The sequence below is a fragment of the Oryzias latipes genome, chromosome 22, assembly GCF_053564925.1.
Source record: "Oryzias latipes strain Hd-rR chromosome 22, Olatipes_Hd-rR_3.1".
NCBI lineage: Eukaryota > Metazoa > Chordata > Actinopteri > Beloniformes > Adrianichthyidae > Oryzias > Oryzias latipes.
The window spans coordinates 4,568,296-4,589,478 of record NC_136258.1 but is presented as its reverse complement, the minus strand read 5'-3'; the positions used below and the strand labels follow the sequence as shown (position 1 = coordinate 4,589,478).

The window sequence follows — 21,183 nt, the reverse complement described above, 5'->3', positions numbered from 1 at the left end:
TGCAAAAGGAAACTCATCTAAAGCCCCACTCCGATCATCTTTGATCTGTTTTTTGATCTGTTTTCAAAGCGTTCCAAGTTTTAAAGACCACTGGTCTTTTAATAAACCACTAGCCTTTATTTAGTCTGGACAGGATAGGAAATTTCAAATTCACATGATTGTTCTGTTCTTTCAATAGTTGCCTCCACCAGATCCCACACCGTTGTGAAGCTGCTTCTCCAGGGAGACACGGTTCTCCTGAGTCCGGCAGATCGCTCACGCAAAGAAGCCGGACGGACTGCAGTCCGAAGCTTCCTCCGTATCAAAACCCCCTCCCCTGCTCGCAAATGCAAAGCTACCAGTCCGGCTGCTCTGCTCAGAGACACGACTGGCCGGTCCGGTTTGCGGTCCAGAGTCCATGATGCCTCTTTTAAACAGGCTGTGACGGTACCTTCATCATAGAACTTGTCAGAGAGACGGACTGAGGTGTTTATGGAGCTTCAGGTAGAATTGAATGGAATAATTGTATAAATGTTCTTTAGAAAGAATGATGATATCTTTCTCATGTCTGCATCCATGTGATAAACTCAAACTTATTCTAACCAGAGATGGATAAATTAAGCCCAATCAGCCTTTCTGAAGCTGTATACTCAACAGTGTTCAGGCTCAGACTAAGTTAAGGAAACAGCTCTGGAATTCATTTATTCATAGTTTGTGGTGGTCTGTGCTCACATGTAGAGCTTCTGCTCCTGGTGGTACAACTCCTTGCTCTCCATGCTCCTCTCCAGGAGAGTGTGGTTCTGCTGACTCAGCAGGTTGATCTGGTTCAGAAGGTGGTGGTTCTCCTCCTCCAGGTTTCCTTTCAGTCGACTCAGCAGCTGGGCACAGATGAGGGTGAATGCCTCCTGTTCCAGTTAATTACCAAGCTGCAGGTCGCAGCACGGTTTACCTCGCAGTGGTTGTCCAGCTTGGTCATGGTCAGATCCAGACCCTGGTGTTGCTCCATCAGGGAGTCATAGCGTGCCATCCACTGACTCACGTCCAGCTGCGCTGAGCTGAGCGAGCTCTTCAGTTCGTTAATGCGTTGGTGGAGGCCCTCGTTCTGCGCGGTGTGCTGGGATTGGATCGCTGTCAGTCTACGCAGAAGCAGGCAGAAGAGACAAAGCGTTAAAAGAGATAAAGGCAGAAAAGAGAACATCTGATCCGTTCTGGTCGTTTTCCTTTGGGAATCCAATCATTAACCTAAAGTCAAAATGTGCATCATCTCTCATGTGATTGGAGACAACTTCTTGGAACTCATCATATGATGAACCAAACCTGCCCTTCCATGTTTCAGTAACTTTGTTTTAAGGGAGGAAAGAGAAGCTTAAAGCTGAATCCTCACTGAACGAACAGCTGCAAAGTCAATGTACAGACGCAATCAGAGGTCCTGTGGCCCGTTTGAGCATCAGGCGAGGTGCAGCGGTCCACCAGCAGTGCGTTTCAGGCGTTGTGTGGCGTTTAAAAGTTTAAATATCTGAACTTTGCTGACAAATTTGGGTCACATCAGCCAATCAGGGACTCAGCTTTGGCCCATGAGGAACTCAGCGAAGGAAAATCTGAACTTTACAATAATTTTCCTACTTGTATGGAGACGATAATAAAAAGTTCTTCTATTTTCATTGTAATCTTTTCGCTCCTTGGTTTCCTCCTTGACAGCAGGTCATCAAACTGGGTCACTGAGTCAGGAGTACGGCTGAAAGCGCCGTCATTCAGACGCAGCTCCTGCAGTACACGGTGAAGCTCACCGTACCGGGAGAATCTCTGAATGATCTCAGGAACCCAGACATGGAGACGTGTGTGCTGATGCTTTGGTAGAGCTCTTTAAAATAAATAATCCAGATCTGTCAACGTCATTCATGTCTTCCATGCACTGTAAATGAGCATGGAACAGCTGCTTCCACTTTTTCCACAGAAAACACCGGAATGCTGAGAGCTTTTCTGGATGTAGAGCTGAAGCCTCTCCACATACCTGTCCACTTCGGCCTTCAGTTGCAGGTTCTCGTGCTGCAGAAGGTGGTTTTTCTGGGTCTCCAGCTTCAGCTCCTCCTTTGCTTTCTGGCCGTGCCCCTCCTGCTCCTCCCACTTCTCTTTCAGCTGCAGCAGTCCACAGCACCTTTAAAACCGGCAGACGGGTTCAAGTCTGTGGACATCATCTGTAACCTGAAGTCCTGAGCAAACTTGAGTTTTGGTTGGGATGGACTAGACTGAATGACCCCCCCACTGCCGTTCTAAACAGGTAGTTCCTGTTCTATAGACGTCATTCTATTGGTCCGAATAACCTTTCCTGCTCTGACGCTGTTTTTAAAATGTTTTTGTTAAAACAAATTTCGTCTTGATATTTTTTCAGCAGTGAACGTTATTCAAGTTATAAACTGACCAATCAGACAGAGGTGGTCTCACGTCGAACATTCAGAACATCGGATTGACAGATTTCCTGTAGCCCACTTTCAAGTGGTAGGGGTGTGGCCTTCCAACAGGCTCACTCCTGATTGGCAAGAGTGGTTGCCATAGAAACAATGACTCAGACTCATTCGGATCTTTTGCTGCTTTTTGATGTCGTCAGGCTCCAAATGGCAACTGGTTGGAGCCTGAAGTAAGTCATTTTTCCTGTCCAGTCCAGTTCTCATATACAGTCTATGCTTTGTGCAGAGCACTGCCTCTGTCCACCAGGTGGCAGCGCTGCACAGAACTGTTTTCAAACGTTCTGAGCTCTCAGCCATAGAAGCAGCACAAAATGACCTCCAAGGAGAAATAGGTTTCACTTTGCTTCCTGACTCCTCTGGAGGCAGCAGTCTGATCAGAGAAGACTTCCCTGCAGCAGCAAAAACACAACAGCAAACAAAAACCACGCACAGACGGTCTAAAAGGAGATCAAATCATTTGTGACTTCTTCCTGCTTTGAAGAAGACGAGAAACTTGAAGGAGCAGCAAAAGTGCGAGACCCTGTTTGTGTGTTTGTGTGCACAAGCATGAGAACCTTCTGAGGCGTAAAAAGATCTGCATCACCATGGAGATGTTAACTGGACTTCACTCAACACTTCTTAGTTTTTTTTTAATTGGCAGCTCTAACGTTCAGCGTGGACCACGGGGAAACAGCTTAACCGGGGAAAAATCAAAATAAATGTGTCACTCAAAACATGAAGAAATGCACAGGAGGGAATTAGCATGAACTTTATGAGGGATTAAAACTATCTTTAATAAATCATGTTTGAGGACTAAACAACAGCACATGATCAACGTTCTACCCAATATGTTTTTAATCACAGATTTTTACTAAACTACTTATTCATTAATTGGGGTGGCAATGGTAGAGCGGTCAACCTCTAATCCAAAGATCGCAGGTTCGATCCCTGCCTTGCCCGCCCATGCATCAAAGCAAGACGCTGAACCCCGCGCTGGAAGCAACCGTTCTCCTGAAGTGTGTGAATGTGGACTGTGAGTGTAAAGCGCTCTGGGCCTTAAAGCAACTTTTCCGAAACCGTTCACTGAATTTCCAAAACTAAAAATAAACAGTCAGACTATTATAGTCGGTGCCTCTAAACCACACCAAGACACACACTGATACATCCGAGTTCGTCTGCTTCGCTGTTCAAACTGCAGCCGCCGAATCCAAATATTTATTACTTAATACATTTTTACCGCAGACTTCATGTCCAGCTCAGCATCTTGTCACCTGCAGAGTTTCTCGGATGACTCTGCCGTTGTCGGACTAATCACGGATGACAATGACAGAGAGTATAGAGAACTGATTCAGAGCTTTGTGGACTGGTGCCAGCAGAACTACCTCCAGATTAATGCAGGGAGAACCAAGGATTTTCGCAGGCACACTCACTGTACATTAGCACCGGTGAACATCCAAGGAAGGGACATTGAGAGAGTGGATTCATACAAGTGTTCACCTCAACAATAAACTGGACTGGTCACACCATACAGAAGCACTGTACAAAAAAGACAGAGCAGGCTTTACCTGTTGAGGAGACTGATGTCTTTTGGAGTGCAGGGATCACTCCTAAAGACTTTTTATGACTCTGTGGTGGCATCAGCCATCTTTTATGGAGCGGTCTGCTGGTGCAGCGGAATCTCGGCAGCAGACAGGAAGCGACTGGAGAAGCTGGTGAAGAAGGCCCTAAAAAGGACTTTTGTGTGTGGAAGATGTTTTGTCGCGACGCTCAAGAATCAGTGAACTACAAAAGCAAAGATTTACAAACTTTCTAACCTTGTTTGTTCATGAAAACTATCAAATGAGCTGTAATAAAAAGTTGAAAAGCTACAAAGCGTCCGTGTCATAGACATGATCTGTTCTGTTTATGTGCTCGTCACAGAACGAAGCGCCATCCCTTAATCCTAAACTTAACGTGACCAAACAAACAGTTCTGCACTGGCCGCACATATTTGAAAAATGATATCTAAATAGTCACTTCCTTTCTGGGATGGTATTTTCTCTGCGTGTGCTAGCTGGAGGGCCAGAGAAGGAGGAAAGGTGATGGAAAGGTGGGGATGCTGGAGGTTCTGGTGATGTGGTCAGAGACCAAAGCTGCTCGCCACATCAACAAAGGTGGAAGACAGACACAGAGCCCTGATGGATCCCTCAGGTGTCCAACAACCTCTAAATACAGGAAACCCATCACCAGGTGAAACCTTTTCCCACTGATGCTGTGAACTCTGCACCAAGAGAACGTCCTGGAAGTGTGAGACTTGTGATGTGGGCCTAAGCCTGCAGCCAGACAGAAACCGTCTCTGGCAGCATCACCACGGCCTTTGAGGAGCCGAGGAGGAGAGAACGGCCCTGTGTGACCAACAATCCTCTCTAGATATTTGACAGTTTATGCACTGTTTTTGCACAATTAGAGACAAAGACTGTGTTGTGAATAGTTTTACACTTGTCCAATCTAACTTTTAACATGCAAAACTTGTTGTTCATGTTCAATTGGCCTGTTTTTCTCACTAAAACCATTTAAAATCAAATTTTGATTTTAAATGGTTTTAAATTTCAAATGGGTATAGCATTCTTATGTGCCATGGTCTGGGTGAATACTTGATTCTGATTGGCTGCTGGGTGTGGATTAAAAAGTGATAATAGACAGTGATAGTGTGCACCTAAAAAAGAAGTTCTGGTCACAAACTTTAGCTTCATCAGAGGTGAACTGATGCTTTATTAAACCCATCGTGATGATCGGCATATATAACTCTTTCGGTGCCGCCTCAGCCGGCTAAGCGGCGCTTTGTCACGGTAACACGGTAAATAGTCTGCTTTTGTGAAAAAAGCGATAGAAACTGAAAAAATAACAACAGTAAAGGACTAAAACCTGACTGAATATTTATTTCTCTAGTGAGTGACCATGGTATAAGCGGGTTAACGGCCTTTGAAGTGTGCACGTTGTGGGAGCAACCGTCTGGTTCAGGCTTCCACGGCCAGGAAGGCTTTCGAGGTGTTAAAGGGTTAAAACACACAGTTTGGAAAGCACCAACCAACCAAACCCAGACGGAAAACCAGCGTCTAACCAGCAACCTCTCTACACTTCTTAGCTGCTCCTGCGCACCGTCACAGAGCATCGTTTGTCTTCCTCTTCTCGGCTGTCACGACTTCAGCAGCATTTTTACCTGCAGAAAGCTACGCTGCATCAGAAATGCTCCGAGTGACGGGACTCTGCGACTCTTCACCAGCGTTGGTGCTCATTTCAACCTCAAATCACTTCTTTTTAACCACAGAAAAACTTCACACATTTAATATTGTCAATGTCTTTGTGTGTGTGTTTCTCACTTGCTCTGCAGCATCCGGTGCTCGCTCTCTAGCGCCCTCTGCTTGCCCTTCAGTGCAGCGTGCTGGCTGATCAGCTGCTCGTACTCGTGCGCTTGCCTCTCATGCACACTCAGCAGCCGGTCGTGATCGCTCAGCATGCTCTCTCGAGCTCGCCATGCCTCCTCACGCTGCCGCTCCCAGGACTCCACCTCAGTCTCCAAAGCGCTGACCTGGCCCTGCAGCACAGCATTCTGGGCCATGAGAGAAGCACTCTGGGAGGAGATGGTGGAGTTCTCCACCTGAAAGAGAGAGAGGAACAGGTCAGAGCAGCCGTGGCTGAAGCAGAGGAAGCACCTGAGTGGCAGCGGCACCTGAAGTTTTGCTGTCTGCGTGTGCAGAGCCGAGTTCTGCTCCTGCAGCGTGCTGGTGTGTCGCTGCAGCGCCGCCATCTGGCTGTTCAGCGAGGAGTTCTGGTTCTCCATCTGCTTGAGCTGCTCCTTCAGTAAACTGCTCTCTGTCTGCAGCGAGGCGTTCTGCAGAAAAACATGCTGAAACTGTGATGAAGATCTTTGACAGAAAAACTTAGCAAAACTACGCCTGGCCACGTCTGCACAAAGGTGTAGTGGTTAGCCCTCTGGCCTCGCAGCGAGGAGGCGCTGGATCAAATCCCGCCAGGGTCCTTTCTGTGTGGAGTTTGTCATATATGGGTTTTCCCCAGGCACTCCTATTTCCTCACACAAATTATTGCATTTCTGAGTATTTATTTCTGCTAATCGTCATGAATTGGGAGCGGATGAAATAAATCTAACAAACAAATGTACATCTTTGTTTTCCTCGTCTGAGCTGGTATCTGGTTTAAAACACTACAGCTGGACAGCTACAACACTGGTCCCCATTTTTGTTGCACCAGTAACGTTAGGTTGGGGTGCAGGGGGCTGTAAGCTACTGGGAGAGCATGTAAACGGATAGTTGACAGGAAATGGGGGCAGTCCAGCCCGCAACTCAGAAAGGAATTTCTAATGAACTCCTGCCGCTCTGCAGAAACTATGTCCCAGGTTTTATGATTTGGGCTAAAAATGGCATCATCATAATGAAAAGAACACTGAGAACACTTTTACAATAGACCAACAGATGACTGGAGAGGGACCTTAACGCTGGGGGACACGCCCCATTTGCTTGTAGATTTGGGGAGTCTGGTGGGATTGAGTCTTTGCCGCAGGACGCTGTTTTTCCTTTTTGGCAGTGATGTCTGAAGACAAAGATGTCAAAAACACAGCAGAGACCTGCAGAGACTCTGATGAGGTTTTTAACGCCCCCTAATCCAATCCTAATCCAAAGGCGGCTCAACGACTTTTAAACAGATCTTTGGTTGCTATGATGGAGCAGATTCACAGATTCTGGTCTAAGCAGACCTGTGGTTTTAAAGCTCAGTGGCCTTGTGGTGAAGTGTCTGCCCTGTGACTGGACGGAAGTTCAAATCCAGGCTGGGTCAAACCTAAGACTCTAAAAATGTGACCCAATGCCTCGCTGCTTGACACTCAGCATTAAGGTGTTGGTTTGGGGGTTAAACCATCAAATGGTTCCTGATCCCGGCTGTGTCTGCAGCTCAGCTAGGTGTATGACTCCAAAGGCTGCCTTTAACCCTGGTCATGTCAAAGTCCACATTTCTGAGGCTCGTAGAATAGGTTTTAAAATCCTGATGGTTTCTGTCCAGAGATGAATCCCTGGGGATGTTTCTGGGGTTTCCCACCTTCTTCTCCACAGTGATGAGGTGATCTTTGATCCGCAGCAGCTCGGTCGTGGAGTCCCGGTCCTCGCCTGAGCGCTGCAGCGGTCCCTCCCCCTGCTGTTGACCCAGGGAGAATACAAACACCTGCGTGAAGCTCTGCTCTTCATTTGAAAATCTGCAGGATTTGGGAGTGCCCCCCACCGTGGACAGCTTGCCCTGCAGAGCTGCGATCAGTCTGCTGCTATCTTCAAGTTTCTTCTCCAAACTGGAAATTTTCTCTTCCTTCAGCTTAATGGTCTGTTGGACCGTGTCCTCCAGACGGCTCTGCAGCAGCCTGTACCTGCTGAACGGTGCACAGGAGACGCCAATTACCCCCCTAGATAGATTCATGTGTAAGACTTCCTGTAGACAGCAGACTGGACCCACCTGTCATCCTGCAAATGCTCCTCCTGGAGCAGTTTTTCTGTGTTCAGCCCAATTTTCTCCAGCTCTTCATTAAGCTTCTCCAACTCAACGTTCTTTTGCTGAACGTTCAGCTTCTCCGACACCAGATCCTGCAAACACAGAACACACATCTTCACACAGAGCGGACTGCTGCTTTGCACAGGTGTAATCCTGCCCGACGTCTTCTTCTGAATAGAAACGGCTGTGGAAACTGAGATTATCTGAAAGTCATCAAGCAACAGGAAGTGGTCCTTAACCTGTGGGCTGCGGACCGGTACCGGTCCATGGGACAGTTGGTTGTGACGGCAACATAAAACCCAAACTACTTCTTTTCAGTTTTATTTAGAATCTGATTCTGAAGGAAGTTTTACTTTCTGAGTCATTCTTGACACATGTCGGTGGGTCACGTGTCAAAAATCCGTCCACGACTTTCTTAAAGCGGCTGCTCCGAACCCCAGAGCTGGTTAAGTTAAGAAAAAACAAATGTATTTGGAAGGTTTGGTTTGGCAGAAAAGAGCCAGTGAAGAACCAGAAGAAGAGCCTTTGACTTAAAAAAAAATATATATATATAAACAAAAGTATCGTAAAAATAAATATGTATTTTTAAAAATACTATGAATCTGTATTTAATTAAAAACAGGAGTCTTCACTCCAAATATTAGGCTATTTCTTCAAACAGATACCTCTCTCAGAGTGGCCAGAGTCCTCTTGTCGATGGTGGCTTGTTTCTGCAGCTCTTTGTTCTCCTTCTCCAGCTCCTTGGCTTTGGCTGCGCCTCCCTTCAGCCTGTCCACATCTGTCCTCAGGGCGCCGCACTCCTTCATCACCACGGCCAACCTGCTGGCTTTCTCCTCCAGCTCCGCCTCCTTATCCTCCAGGGCAGTGCGGATCTTCCAGCTCTCCTTCTCCAGGAGCTTCCTGCTTTTCTCTGACTGCTCCAGGTCCAGCTGCAGCTTCTTCCTCTCTTCCTCCAGTTCCTCCTTTCTTCTGAGCTCCTCCTTCAGCTCAGACACTTCTTTTCTTGATTCCTCCTCTCTACTTTGTGTCTCCTTAATCGTCCCCTGCAGCTCTGCCCTCTCCTCTTTGCTCCTCTCCAGCTCCTCCTCTAAGCGGTGTTTCTCCTGGTTCAGGGCTGAAAGGTTCAGTTCCAGCCTCTCTACCCTCTTCCTCTCCCCCTGTGCCTCCTCTCTGGCCTTTTCTGCGGCTCTCTGCGCCTCCTGGGTTTCGGTGTGAGCCTTTTTCAGCTCCTCCTGGAGTGTAGGCAGGAGGCTGGACGAGGAGCGCAGGTTTTCCAAGGAGCAGCGAAGTTCCAGGTTTTCTTTTGACAGCAGGCTGTTGCCTGCCAGCTGTTTGGACTGCTGCTGCAGCTCCTCCTGCGCTGCCTCTGCCTCCCTTTTCAGTCTGTGCACCTCCTGCTCCAAGGAGGTCACCTGCTTCTCCAGAGCCTCCGAGTGCTCGCTGCACGCACGAAGAGACTCGACCTGAGAAGTGAGACCAGAGAAAAGCTCAACAAACAGCCTCTTGTGGGGACTGAAGGAGAAGTTTCAGGGATCACCTCTCTGTTCAGAGCCTCCCTGCTCCTTTCCAAGCGGGACACCTCCCTCTCCGCCTCCTCGCATCTCCCTGCCAGCTCCCTCAGCCTCTCTGACTCCTCGCTTACAACCTTTAACTGTGTTTCTAAGCTGTTGAGGCGAGAGCTGGTGTCGGTGATGCTCTGGTGCAACAGCCGGTTCTCCGTTTCCACCTCCCGAACCCTGGCCTCGCTGTTGGACTGAGCGCGCTCCTGAAGGGAGGCCACCGCCTCCGACAGGTGCTGCTTCTCACTCTCCAGCTCCAAAATCTGATCGGTCACCAAACAAGATCATCCTTACTCTCTTTTGCATGGCATCTGTATGTGAGTGTGAGTGTAGGAGACCCACCTGTTGGTCTTTCTCCACCCGCAGAGCATGCATTTCCCGCTCCAGACTCTGCTTCTCCTTCAGAAGCTCCTCCCCCAGCGACTCCATATCCTGATTGGTCAGCCTCTCCTGGTCCAGTAATCCCTGCAGACGTTCCACCTTAGAGAAAGTCAGAATAGGATGATGAGGACCATCAGGACCTGACTGTGTTTAGGGAAGGAGCTCAGTTTTCCAACTTCCCACAAGTTTACAGCTTTAAAGCACCAAACGTCCTGAAATCTGTCGAACAACAGACGACAAACAAGTAAACAGTCAAGCACAAAGGTTTCAAGCAGACTTTTCCTTAGGATCACAGAAGGAGACTGCTGCTCATCTGCAGTAGCCACCACAGTGCAGCAGAACACAAAGCTGTTTTTAGACAGATTTGATCAGGTGATTGGAAATCAGTTCAGGTAGTTTTCGGTTCAGATGGTGCACTTTGATCATGGATCAGATATTCATTTTTTTTCTTATTTTTATGATCAGCGCTACATATTTCAAGTCTATTATTACAGATTCTCTACTAGAAGTCTGCATATCATGAATGGATCACAGCATTTAACTGTAGTAAAGTGCAGCAGAACATGAAGCACACAAAAACAGCTCATAAAGTTAGCAGGATTTTCACAGATTTGGACTTCCAGGCTCAATAACTGTAAAACTGACAGCAAATGTCCCGACTGGTTTGCTTAATGAAAACAAAGGTCTTCAAAGGCATTCAAAATTACTTCTCTTTAATAATAATGAAACTGAGGGACGGCTGCCAAGGGAACGTCTACAAAGTGCAAGCTCTGCGAAAAGGGATTCAAAAAAGAAATCACTAATCTCTAAGAAACAACCACAACTAATAAATGTTACACTGATATCAAATAGTCATGAATTATCATCATTTTCACGCTACAACAAAGATTTGAAAAGGTAGTCATTTTTTATGTTAGCATGGATCATAATTAATCAAAACGTTCAATAGGCAGCTAAGCTTTTTTATCTAGTCAATAGATGCCCAATTTTCACTTGATTGTTGAAGCCGCTCCCCAGAAGGGCTCTGTTTAAGTGTTAAATGATAACGGAAAGTTGATAAAAACAAAACTTGGGGATAATCTGGATCTGTTAGAAAAAATTTCTTGATGTGTTGCCAAAGTATCGGATTGGGACTCTGCATCAGATCGGGGTCAATAAAATCTGATGGGGACATCTCGAGCCCAATCTCTAGTAGTTTACTCCAACTCCCTGAGCTGCAAGAGAGCCTCATGTGGTTCAGAAAAAGCAGCTGGCCTAACCTTTAACCAATTAACATGACTTCTATAAGACAGAAAAAAATAACATGGATTTTGGTTCTGCAGCTTAATTTTAGTTGAATAGAAAATATTTACTGAGAAACGTAATCATTAACTTTCACCATCAGCTTCTGGTGTTTGTGTAGAGCTGCAGCTAAAGGCTCGTGTTCCTCAGGATCACCTTGTTGTTGAGACTCTGCTTCTCTCGATCAAGCTTCTGCATGTGCAGCTGCTGCTCCTGCAGGACATGGTTCTCCTCCTTCAGCCTCTCAATGGAGGCCTGCAGTTCCCGGTTCTCCTTCTCCAGCTTCAGCATGCGGCTGGAAACGCACTCGTTCAGCTCCTGGACCAGGGACTTGCGGGCTGCAGGACACAGAGGTTACAGTTTGGTGCCGGAGCAGACGGCCGGCTCGGTGCGGGACGGGCAGAAGCTGTCGTACTCTCCGTGTCGCTGTGATCGTGGTTCTTGGAGAGCTGCTCCAGCTCCCAGCCCAGATGAGCCGACTCATTCATGCTCTGTTTCTGTCCGATCTCCAGCAGCATGTTCTCCTCCAGCAGCTCCTCCAGCCTGCGCCGCTCACTGTCTCTTTCCTGTTAGCGATCGACATGACGGAAGGGTTCAATCATTCCAGAGATCACATCAGAGGTGTCACTGAACCAAAGCAGCTCCTCACAGGCCCAGCAGAAACTGTTTCAGACTGAAGTTTTTTCATCTGCAGATGAAATGTCATTATTAAAACCCAAAAAGCAGCAGTGCCTACCATCTCCAGGTCATTGATTTTAGCTTGCAGCAACAGGTTGTCCTTCTCCAAAGTGTGCAGTTTATCACAGCGCTCCCTGGAGGAAGCCAACTGCTCCTCCAGCAACACCTTAGTCTCAAGCAGAGTCATGTTGTCTTCACGGAGCTCCTGGATGTCAAACACACACGTGTTGTGTTTTTCAGATATAACTACACAATTGAACATCAACCCCCCCCCCCCCCCCCCCCCCTGGTCCTCCGTTCACAGGTGGTACTCGCTTTGCACACGTACCTCCACCCTGCTCTTGTAGAAATGCACATCGTGGAGCTTCTCCTTGCATCGACTAAGCTCCGCCTCCAGCCGGTCCACGCGGGCTGCTCGCTCCCTCAGAGAGTCCACCTCATCCCGGTACGCTCGCATGGACCGAGCCTCGCCGGCCAAGAGCTGGTTCTGGAGCGCACATAGACACGAGTCATGTGGAAATCAAAAATTCCCTGCATTGCGTCACCATGGGGTCAAAGAGACAAAGTGCACCCTCTTAAACAAGAACAAAGAGCTGAACAGAGATGAGGGGATGATCAGTGGATGAAGGTCGATCTTCTGCTGAAGATCAGACTCTCCGAGTATGAAGTTCTCCTCCAGTGTGGTTCAGGTCTGACTGCCGTCAGTCAAATGAATTCCCCTTCTACAAGTATCTGTTCTATCGGTCATATGTTTGTATTTTTTGTTTTGTTTTAAATAAGATTATTAAATTATATCAATGAAAGGTGCAACAAAGCCTTTTCATCTTGTGTGGTTGTTATCTTCCATCAGTTTAGCTACATTTCTCCTTTTAATGTTGGCAGAATTTTAATGTGACTTTGGTCCCTTCCATGGTGCTTTAATCACCACAAGATGTGTAAAAAAAACAGAAGCTGTTTGATGAGAGAATGTGGACGCGAATAAAATATTTGGGACGTGACTGTTTCAAATCTGCACTCATGGATGACATCAGATTAGCCGGACTTTGCTTCTTTGTTTTGACAGGACAGCCGGGTGGGGGGCGGAGGTGGGGGTGGCGGTTGCACCTCTTGTTTCAGCCTCTGCAGCTCCTGATCCAGACGCTCTGCCTCATGCTTTGAATCCATCAGCTGCTCCGTCTTCTCTTCCCTGTGGACACAACCAGACGCTCCTTAAGGCTTTGGTCGCACGCACTCGTCTGGGGATGACTTAAGATGCTGCCGCTCCAGTCTACGATCCTCCACGGGTTCTGGTCCAGTGGAGGATCGTAGACTGGAGCACCAGCATCTTAAGGGGAAATCAAGTGTGTCTTGCAGTACGGAAACCTTAAAGGAAAAATGGAACGTCCAGCATGTGTTGTATGTGTTGTAAGTGTATTGTGAAGTATTTATTGGGATCATGCATCTTATACACACTGATGACGCACGGGTGATGCCGTCATGTGATGCTCTTACGCCACACTTTAGCCATCGGTGGGGTGCGAGTAACCGACTCTGTACCAACGCTGCACGCACAAACACAAAATACACTCTGATAGTCCAATTTCCTGATCCGTAGCATGGAGCGCGTGCAGCCTAATGCACTAAGTGTGCAGGACTTGAAAAATATGTACGACATGCCTGCATCTCACCTACTTCACCCTCACTTACCCTTACATGTTGGTTAAGTGCCCACAGCATGCCCGTAGGAAAAAAATCTGCGTTAACGTTTTAATTCGGCGGGCTGAGCGAGGGGTCTGCGATCTTAAAATGTCGTGCGCACCTTGTTCTTCATCCGCTGACAGCCCGTATCCACAGGGCGCTAAAACATAAAGTGATGTGTGTAGTAAATGATGTGTCAGTGCCATCGGGGAGCCAGTGGGTCTGCTGTAGTTAAGTGAGAGTTCTCTGCCTTATTTGTCTCCAGATTAATAGGTAGAAGACACAACAAGCCGCCAAATGCTGACGGTACAATAAGGTTCAGCTTGTTTTATGACTAAAACATCCCAGAAACATAAAGGAGGGAGCAGAGCTGCTTGCTTAGTCCAAATGTGTATTTTCTACAGATCCAAACGTGATGAATCACATGCGATGGTGGCTCCTGCTGTGGGATCCAAGAACTCACAGGTCTTGTCTGTATCTTCGCAGCTTGGCTTTGGCGTCTGCCAACTCAACAGACAGATGCTGCTTTTCCTCAGTGATCAGCTCAGGACCCCCTGATCCTCCACCCCCAGCATGCAGCCCCCGCTCTGCGCTGCCCCTGCGTCCATCCTGGGGCTGCTGGCTGGACAGGTAGTCCCTCTCCTGAGTCAGATCCACAATGATCTGCAGGGCAGGGTAGCATGTTAGAAAAGGTCATCTGTAGTTTGGTTCCAACGATCAAAATCTGCACCTAAAAACCCTCAGGTGTGTCGATATACTTTAGTGGATAGAGCCAATAGAAATAGAAGACCGTTCTAAGAAAACAACATTTCACTGAAAACAAAACAAGCGATAAGAAGATGAAGCTAAAGCTTTTATTTCTGGTCGTTCTGAAGAACTCCTGGAGCTTCCATGTCTGCCAAATGTGGCTTCAGTGGCCAGAATCTGCTGGAGCCTCTGAAGAGCAGCACTGATGTTCTGACAGCTTCTTCTCCCATTTTCTATTATTTATTACAAGAAAAGACACATTATCCTTTTTTTTTTTTTACTTTTCCTGTCCAACAGCTGATCACAGCTGAACGCCTCTTGTGTTGGACACATTTTACTGTTACAACAGGGGTTTATGGATCTTCTGACACGCAAGGTGTGTATTTGTATAAACCCCTTTTGTAAACAACAAACACATTATCTGCTGTCGGGAAATTCTCAGCTTGAGACAAACTGATTCTTCTGGGTATTAAAACATCAAGCAAACACACTGAAACCTTTTTGTGGGTGTGTTTTGCTGTGGGTAAAAGTGTCTGCTAAATGACTTAATGTAAATATAAAAACGGTTTCAAAAATACATAAATCCTCATCAGTAGACAAAGAGGAAAACTCTGGCTTCACAGGTTATCCTGTCATTAACTCTTCTTCATCTCTGACAGAATATCCCAATCTTCATCTCGTCCTCCTTCATGTTTCATCTCCTTTTCCCAGCATTCAGTTCTTCTGCCCTCTCCAAGATCAAACTTTTCTGTTCTTCCTCAGATGCTTGTCTTGTCATTTTCTAACAGCATCAAGCCTCTGCAGGTGACCCAAAACGCTGCTCACTTCCAATTTTCCATCAAACCACTGTTCACATCTCTGATCTGCTTTAGCTGTTTTAGCTCAGTGAAATAACATAGTTGTTAGCAAGAATGTGTAGCTTTTTGCACAGTCATGTCTCAGTCATCTGAGGTTGCTTTGCAGTCTGATGGTCACAAGAGTTTGGAAGAAACTTTGTAAATTGGATTTAAAAACTAACATCACAGCTGCTCAACCCTAATCTTTCAGATTCCTGCTCTCTGTTCTGCTTGCTACTGATCAACTGATTAAAGACACCTGATCCAAGAAAATCTGTGCAAGACATGCTGGAAAGCAGGCACAGTGGTGGATCTGCCCAGATCCTCGGTATTGTGGCTGTGGTCTGGCCTTCCCATACCTCAGCGGCTTTGTCTCGCTCCTCGATGAGCTGCTGCAAGGAGGCTGCCATGGTGCGGGACAGCGGCTGCAGCTCCTCAGGACCCAGCTCCGCCCCGTCCTCCAGCCAGGACAGGTCCAGGACGTTCATCTGGTTGTGGGTCACCTGCAGTGTTGAACAGCATTAGTCTAAAACAGGCTGTGGTGGAAGACTGGGGTGTTTAGGAGTGTTTCTGCCCGTTTACGATTAACCTGTCAACTTTCTATTCCAAAGCCAGTTCATGTTTGGTTATGTAAAAAGCGTTCTATTGAAAACAGATATAAGTGCCCCCACTTGTATGGGGCCTGAACGCGTCCCTGATCTGTGTCGAAGTTCAGAAATGGGAACATCTGACACGCCACGGGGTCAAAATTGAACAGCGACGCCCACGGTTGCCAGGCCAAGATGCCTCACCCACCGCTTAAATCACGCCACAGGACCTCTGACCTGTACATTGACTGAATTTAGAAACTGGACCCCCCCTTGACCCGCGAATCAGGTTCGGTGTGAACGCAGCTTTAGCCTGTTCCGTGTGTTTACGCTGCTCGTTTCTCACATCAATGAATGATTCTTTACGCCTTAGTCACAGCTGCCCTTCCGTGTGGATCCGGGCTTCTGCAGGAGAAAAATGGGCAAACCTGCACGGGACACGCAGGTGGCCCACACAAAACTTTAAGATCATAGACAAGGCAGTGAACTCGTAGAGTCCATGCACACTTTTTCCGCATGCTACTGCATAGCAAACACTTAAACAACATGCAAGAATAGGTGAGGGTGAGAAGCAGGCGTGTAGTACGAATTTTTCCTTTTTTCAACCCCCGATCCCTGTTAGTGCTGTTTATGTGATTAGTGGTAAGCCTGGCTGTTAGAAAACTCAAAAATATCAAAAAAGCGGAGTGTAGTTTGTGTGAACATCCTCTGGGCACTTACACATCACCTGCACACTGTGTGCAGCATTTGCACGCGCTCAGTAAGGAGCCAGTAAACCCACCTCACTAATGACTAGAGTGTGCCGTAAGGACATAATATGACAGCGTGTGTAACTTACAAAAAACTATGATACACTTGCCACACACAAAAATGGTACATTTCATTTTTATGGCACCCCCTAGGGTGGCTTTCTTATGAAGGTAAAAATGTGTCTCAATGGACGAGCTTGTGGATTTGATGAAAGAACTTGTAACATAGAATGTGAAAACTTGCGCACCAAAAACCTGCATCTGTGTGTAAAAATCTTCTGCTGTAGTTTTAGGGCCACCAAAAAAAAAAAGTACAATTATGAGATTTTAAGTCGTAGATTTACAAGAAAAGAACATGAGATTAAAGTGGAAGTGAGCATACAGAGCAGCAGGTGAACGCCACGCAGCAGCAGAGCAGACCGACTAAACTCAATGGAACAGGTGAGCTGAATGTTTATTGATAACGTTCAAATGTTTGGAAGCTCATTTGTTTGATTCACGATTTATTAATGTTTTATTTATTGATGGGTGGTTTGCAGGATCTCTGCAGCCGTTGATGAAGACGTCGGTGTCCCTGCAGCTCTCCACCTCAATCCTTTCTTCCTCCATTAAAGACAAAATCTCTACGTCTGTGTGACGCTTCCGTCTGAGGAGCAACACTTTTTATGGCATTTTCAACGTTCTAATGATAATGTAACAGACTATTTTCATTCCTCTTTATTGTTTTATGTTGAAACAGGACTTTTCATCTGGAGGAGGGGGCATGTGTAACTGTTTACACATTGGTGTTTGGATGACAGGTTGATGACGTAATGAGACAAATGAACTTCAGGTTATGTGAATGAAAAGGAGAATAAAGGCTGCAGTGGTCCTCTACACCCAAACGTGTCTCTGAGCTCCTTATTTTACAGATGAAACTCTGCTTTACCGACAGAACCCCAGAAAGACAGCTCCACTGACAATAATCTGATTTTGAGTCGGCAAAAGGTTCAGAATCTCTGTTTTTTAAACCTATCTGGAAATAAAGCTTCACAAAAAGCTCCACATATTTCCTCTTCAAGCTAGGCTCCAATAAACGCAAAACTTTGGGGATTTTTCCTCTTTAATCTAGGACTTTTTTTTTCGTCGTAAATTTACGATTTAAAATCTCGTAATTTAACAGTTATGACTTTTCTTTCACGACTTAAAAATCTAATTAACATATTTTTTTTTGTAAACTGGCCCTAAAACTCCGTTGCAACAAACGATATCAGAACTGACACATTTCTATTTGCATGTGTTCACTTAGAGTTCCAACCTCCAATCTGTGATTACAACGCTCAAATGTGCTTCTGCGTGAATCTGCTGGCGTAAACCACAAGTGCACCAAACTGCACTCTGACTTCTGACACATTCCTTGAGAGAAACCTGTGACTTGCAGGAAGTCCGAATCTGTGAACATCTTTCTAACTTTACCAGTCTTCTGAGTCCTGCACTCTGATTGGTTGACTCCACCCTACTTTAACCCTCCCTCCCCTCCTTGTTCCATTTTCGGACACACATCAGTTTTGACACAAGTTTCTCTCAAGGAATGTGTCAGAAGTCAGAGCGCAGTTGTAGCGCAGCAGATTCACGCACACGCAGAAGCACATTTGTTATCACAGATTGGAGGTTGTAACTCTAAGTGAACACATGCAATGGGAATTTGTCAGTTCTGATTTGGTTTGTCAAACTTTACAGCAGAAGATTTTCACACACAGATGCAGGTTTTTGGTGCACAAGTTCTCACATCAAATCTACAAGCTCTTCAATTGAAACACATTTTTACCTGGGAACTGCAAGACACGCCTGTTCTTCCTTTCAGATGAGGCGGCTCCTTTCCAAGACCCTCCAGGAGCCCGGACAACCCAAAAACCTGCAGCACCTGTATGGATCAACCCCTCTACAGGTGCATGTGACGAAGGCCTCTTTGACTTGCATGTAAATAAAACAAGTGTGTAATATAATTTCTAGGGATCTCTCAGTTTAACCACTTGATCAGAAAGCAATCGCTTTGTTTCAGACAGATCAAAACTGGAGTTCAAACCCAAATCAGGAGATGGATCTATATTTTATTCTCAGTACAATTTGACCACATAAGACGCTTCTCACTTACATATCGTGAAACAAATTACAAAATCACAGTAAAGCTCAGTGGAATAGTGCAGTCTGAGCAGGAGCAGCATAAAAACACGCTCGTCTCTGCTTCAGAATCAGTTGATTTTTGTTGCTTGTGGAAACGGTCAAAGAGTTCCAGTAAGTTAAAGAAGGTTTTTAAGTATCGCCGGTGACAGATCTGCTGTAAAAGGGTTAAGCCAGAAAAGAACCCTATAGGAATTTAGAGTACACTTAAAAAAAAAAGATATTACTGGCATTACTTTATGACACTGTTGCACTTTTATTTGCTTGTTTGTTTATATGCCAGCTAGGTATTTTAATTTAAGCTGTTGTTTTTATTTATTTCATATTTCTGTTTACATTTGCACTGCTTTTACTAATAATAGGTAACTATCTCCAACAGAAGCGCAAATTTTAAGTGTACATGATAAAATAAGTTGAATAAGATAAAATAGGAGGCAATTTGGAAGTGTTTATTTTGTATTTGTTCCTTTTTCTAATGTGATACTAAAGTATCGGATCGGGACTCGGTATCGACAGATACGTAAAATATCCAGGAATTGGATCTGGGCCAGGAAAGCCTGATATGGACATCTTAAGTTTTACAGTTATGTGGGACAGTTGAACCGCTTTATTTTTTGGTTTCTCTTTCAATCAACAGGCTTAGCCTCTCCTTTAAAAAGGAATCGGTAAATAATGCAATGCAAAGACTGCCGCTGTCAAATGTGCAGCCGTGAGTGGCGTGTGTTGTGAGTGTTCTTGTGTGATTGTTGTGCTTCACTGACCTCTTGGATGTGGGAGACGATGGCCGCTTGAGTCTGGATGTCCAGCAGTTTGATCTTATCGATCATCTCCTGCTTCCGCTCACACTGAGCATTCGCACACAGGAAGAAGAAGACGCTGCTATTACTGGCGGGTTGATATAAGTTTCATTCCACATTTTCATTCCACATTCCACAAGGAAGTTTCATTCCACAACAGTGACAAACTGTAACCCAACACTAACAGGACTGGTTTAAAAAACATAAACGTAAAAGTCACTGAGAGCTTTCTTCATCTTCCTCCTGTGCACTGAAACCATGGAAGTCTTCCTCCTCAGTGTCGGAATAGCGTCAGATATTCTTCACCACACACTCTCAGTCTCTCCTTCGTTGTAGTTGTCACTGTGACTCTGAGGTAAATTCACTCCTGATCATGCGCTGTTCTCTCCGTCACGCAGCAGACCGGCTTTTCCAAACCCTTTGGTGATGGTGGATTTTTTCACACTGCTTTTAACGATTGCTTTTAACTTGAAAGCTGCGTCATATGCATTTCTTCCTGCATTTTCCATGATGAGGGTCTGTTCCTGCTATTCATTCATTCATTCATTCATTCATCTTCCTCGACACATATACCGTGTTCCCCCTGTCTCACTATTACTTACCTGCTCGAACGCCCCTAGTGGCCGGTAGAAAAAATGCATTGAAAAGAAAGCATAACTTAGCCGCATCATTGAATAAGCTGCGTGTGACAAAAGTAGCGGTTTATAATCCGGAAATTACGGTTTTTCTGTGTGTTGTAGAAAGGTTAAGTGGGCGGGACAAAAGTTATTCTGTGCAACATCAATATTTTCATATGGCTTTGGCCCCCTTCCCAGCTTCCTATTCATGGCTTCCACTGCGGCCTTCTTTTTCCTGAAACTAGTTGAACGAGCATGAGGAGTGTGAGGAAGAGGAAACAAAAGAGAAGGGAACCCATGGAAACGAGTACGGGTGACAGTCATACACAGATCACCCATAACCGGAAATGTCTGACCTGATCCCCCCCACCCCACCCCTCAGCAACATGAGTCTGATGACCAGCTGAGCCATCGGAAAGTTCTGAACACGTTCATGAACCTTCTGAAGCGCCTGGCTTCAGTAGCCAACAGAGGCTCAGTCCTGATGCCTGTGTAAAGCCTGCTCACATCCTGCCCCACCCTCCACTGCTGCACACAATCTGGACCCGTGCTCAGACATGCAAACATACAAGCATTCCCTGGGACAAACCGTGTTCCTGTGTGTGTGTGAACAGGCTGGGACTTTGGTGTGTTTGCATTACCTGCACAGCGCAGCCCAGTAAGAGCAGCAGGAGTCTCCTCAGTTCCTCCATGCTCTTGGCTGGGAGAAGAAAACAGCAGAAGGAGAAGATCTCAGTCTGGTACTGAGGAGACCCTTATCCCTCCAGAGACTTTAAAGACCCCCTCTGATGGGGATTGTTGGTGTTTTGAATATGTGGCATTTTTCTGATGATGGAGGACATTTATAGAAATAAAGCTCAAAAGTGTGTTTATTTAAATCACTGTGAATCAGGAGATTTAAAAATACAGATTTCTTTCTTTCTAGATAACTCCTGCCGCTCTGCAGAAACGATATCCTAAAAAACACCAATTTTAGAATTTTGGCTATAAACTGCTTAATGGTAACTAAAAGACCACTGAGAATGCTTTAAAAATAGATCAAAAGATGAGTGGAGTGGGACTTTAAGGATGAAAGTCATTCAGATGAAGCCAAAATGAGGAGTCAGTGAATTCTTAATAGTCCAGGATTGGATGTAAAGGCAGTGGGTTTGATTTAGGAAAA

General features: G+C 45.9%; 1 protein-coding gene across 4 annotated transcripts in view; it reads right to left on the bottom strand.

Moving 5' to 3' along the window:
- ccdc88c (coiled-coil and HOOK domain protein 88C) overlaps nucleotides 1-21,183 on the bottom strand; it is a 59,428-nt gene that overhangs the window by 12,254 nt on the left and 25,991 nt on the right. For 2 of the 4 annotated variants that reach the window (XR_013653152.1, XM_023951516.2), the window contains exons 5-24: nucleotides 20,663-20,721; nucleotides 19,369-19,452; nucleotides 15,471-15,614; nucleotides 13,992-14,191; nucleotides 12,956-13,037; nucleotides 12,180-12,338; nucleotides 11,910-12,056; nucleotides 11,589-11,739; nucleotides 11,330-11,511; nucleotides 9,854-9,991; nucleotides 9,490-9,774; nucleotides 8,618-9,415; nucleotides 7,917-8,044; nucleotides 7,692-7,833; nucleotides 7,512-7,607; nucleotides 6,133-6,294; nucleotides 5,783-6,060; nucleotides 1,991-2,134; nucleotides 929-1,115; nucleotides 712-857 (exon numbers count right to left, since the gene is read on the bottom strand). Coding sequence is in view for 2 of the 4 variants with exons in the window: in XM_023951516.2 (XP_023807284.1) it covers nucleotides 712-857; nucleotides 929-1,115; nucleotides 1,991-2,134; nucleotides 5,783-6,060; nucleotides 6,133-6,294; nucleotides 7,512-7,607; nucleotides 7,692-7,833; nucleotides 7,917-8,044; nucleotides 8,618-9,415; nucleotides 9,490-9,774; nucleotides 9,854-9,991; nucleotides 11,330-11,511; nucleotides 11,589-11,739; nucleotides 11,910-12,056; nucleotides 12,180-12,338; nucleotides 12,956-13,037; nucleotides 13,992-14,191; nucleotides 15,471-15,614; nucleotides 19,369-19,452; nucleotides 20,663-20,721 (3,712 nt within the window). In the remaining 2 variants the exon portion in view is untranslated. Of the gene's footprint in view, nucleotides 1-711; nucleotides 858-928; nucleotides 1,116-1,990; nucleotides 2,135-5,782; nucleotides 6,061-6,132; nucleotides 6,295-7,511; nucleotides 7,834-7,916; nucleotides 8,045-8,617; nucleotides 9,416-9,489; nucleotides 9,775-9,853; nucleotides 9,992-11,329; nucleotides 11,512-11,588; nucleotides 11,740-11,909; nucleotides 12,057-12,179; nucleotides 12,339-12,955; nucleotides 13,038-13,991; nucleotides 14,192-15,470; nucleotides 15,615-19,368; nucleotides 19,453-20,662; nucleotides 20,722-21,183 lie in introns of all 4 variants that reach the window. The other 2 variants (XR_002872612.2, XM_023951514.2) reach the window with 1 other exon arrangement.